Here is a 355-nt window from a genome sequence, read left to right as displayed (position 1 = left end):
TGCGCACGCGCACTTAGGACCTGGCCGGCGAGGCCGGCAGCACTCTCGCGATGGTTGGGCGCCCGTGGCGTAGGTGGTTGTCCTGGGAGCTGGGAGATAGATGATTTCTGCGAGAGGAAGACGACGACGCGAGCGCGCTCCCCGCCGCGGCACCGCGAGTGTCGGTCCCCCTTCCCGCAGCCCTCCGCCCTCCTCTAGGCCAGCCCGCCCTCTCTGACCTCGGTGACCCTGCTGGCCCCGCCCACCCTCTCGACGTGGTTCCCGCCGTGGGGGTAAGCGCCGGCCGAACCCCGAGTCCCGCGGAGCAGGCGGACCACCCCAGGGGCCGCCGGGCCGGGCCAGGCCCGTCGCGGAT

General features: G+C 73.5%; 1 protein-coding gene across 1 annotated transcript in view; it reads left to right on the top strand.

Moving 5' to 3' along the window:
• Nucleotides 1-104: 104 nt before the first annotated feature.
• The window catches only part of Smarca5 (SWI/SNF related, matrix associated, actin dependent regulator of chromatin, subfamily a, member 5), a gene marked incomplete at its 5' end in the record, with an annotated part of 31,730 nt that continues 31,479 nt past the window's right edge, over nucleotides 105-355 (top strand). Inside the window, one exon of the mRNA XM_013029500.1 lies at nucleotides 105-272. Within this exon, the coding sequence (XP_012884954.1) occupies nucleotides 105-272 (168 nt within the window). The remainder of the gene's footprint in view (nucleotides 273-355) is intronic.

The sequence above is a fragment of the Dipodomys ordii genome, unplaced genomic scaffold (genome assembly GCF_000151885.1).
Source record: "Dipodomys ordii isolate 6190 unplaced genomic scaffold, Dord_2.0 Scaffold119, whole genome shotgun sequence".
NCBI lineage: Eukaryota > Metazoa > Chordata > Mammalia > Rodentia > Heteromyidae > Dipodomys > Dipodomys ordii.
The sequence above is the reverse complement of the archived record's forward strand: the minus strand, read 5'-3'. Positions and strand labels throughout refer to the sequence as shown.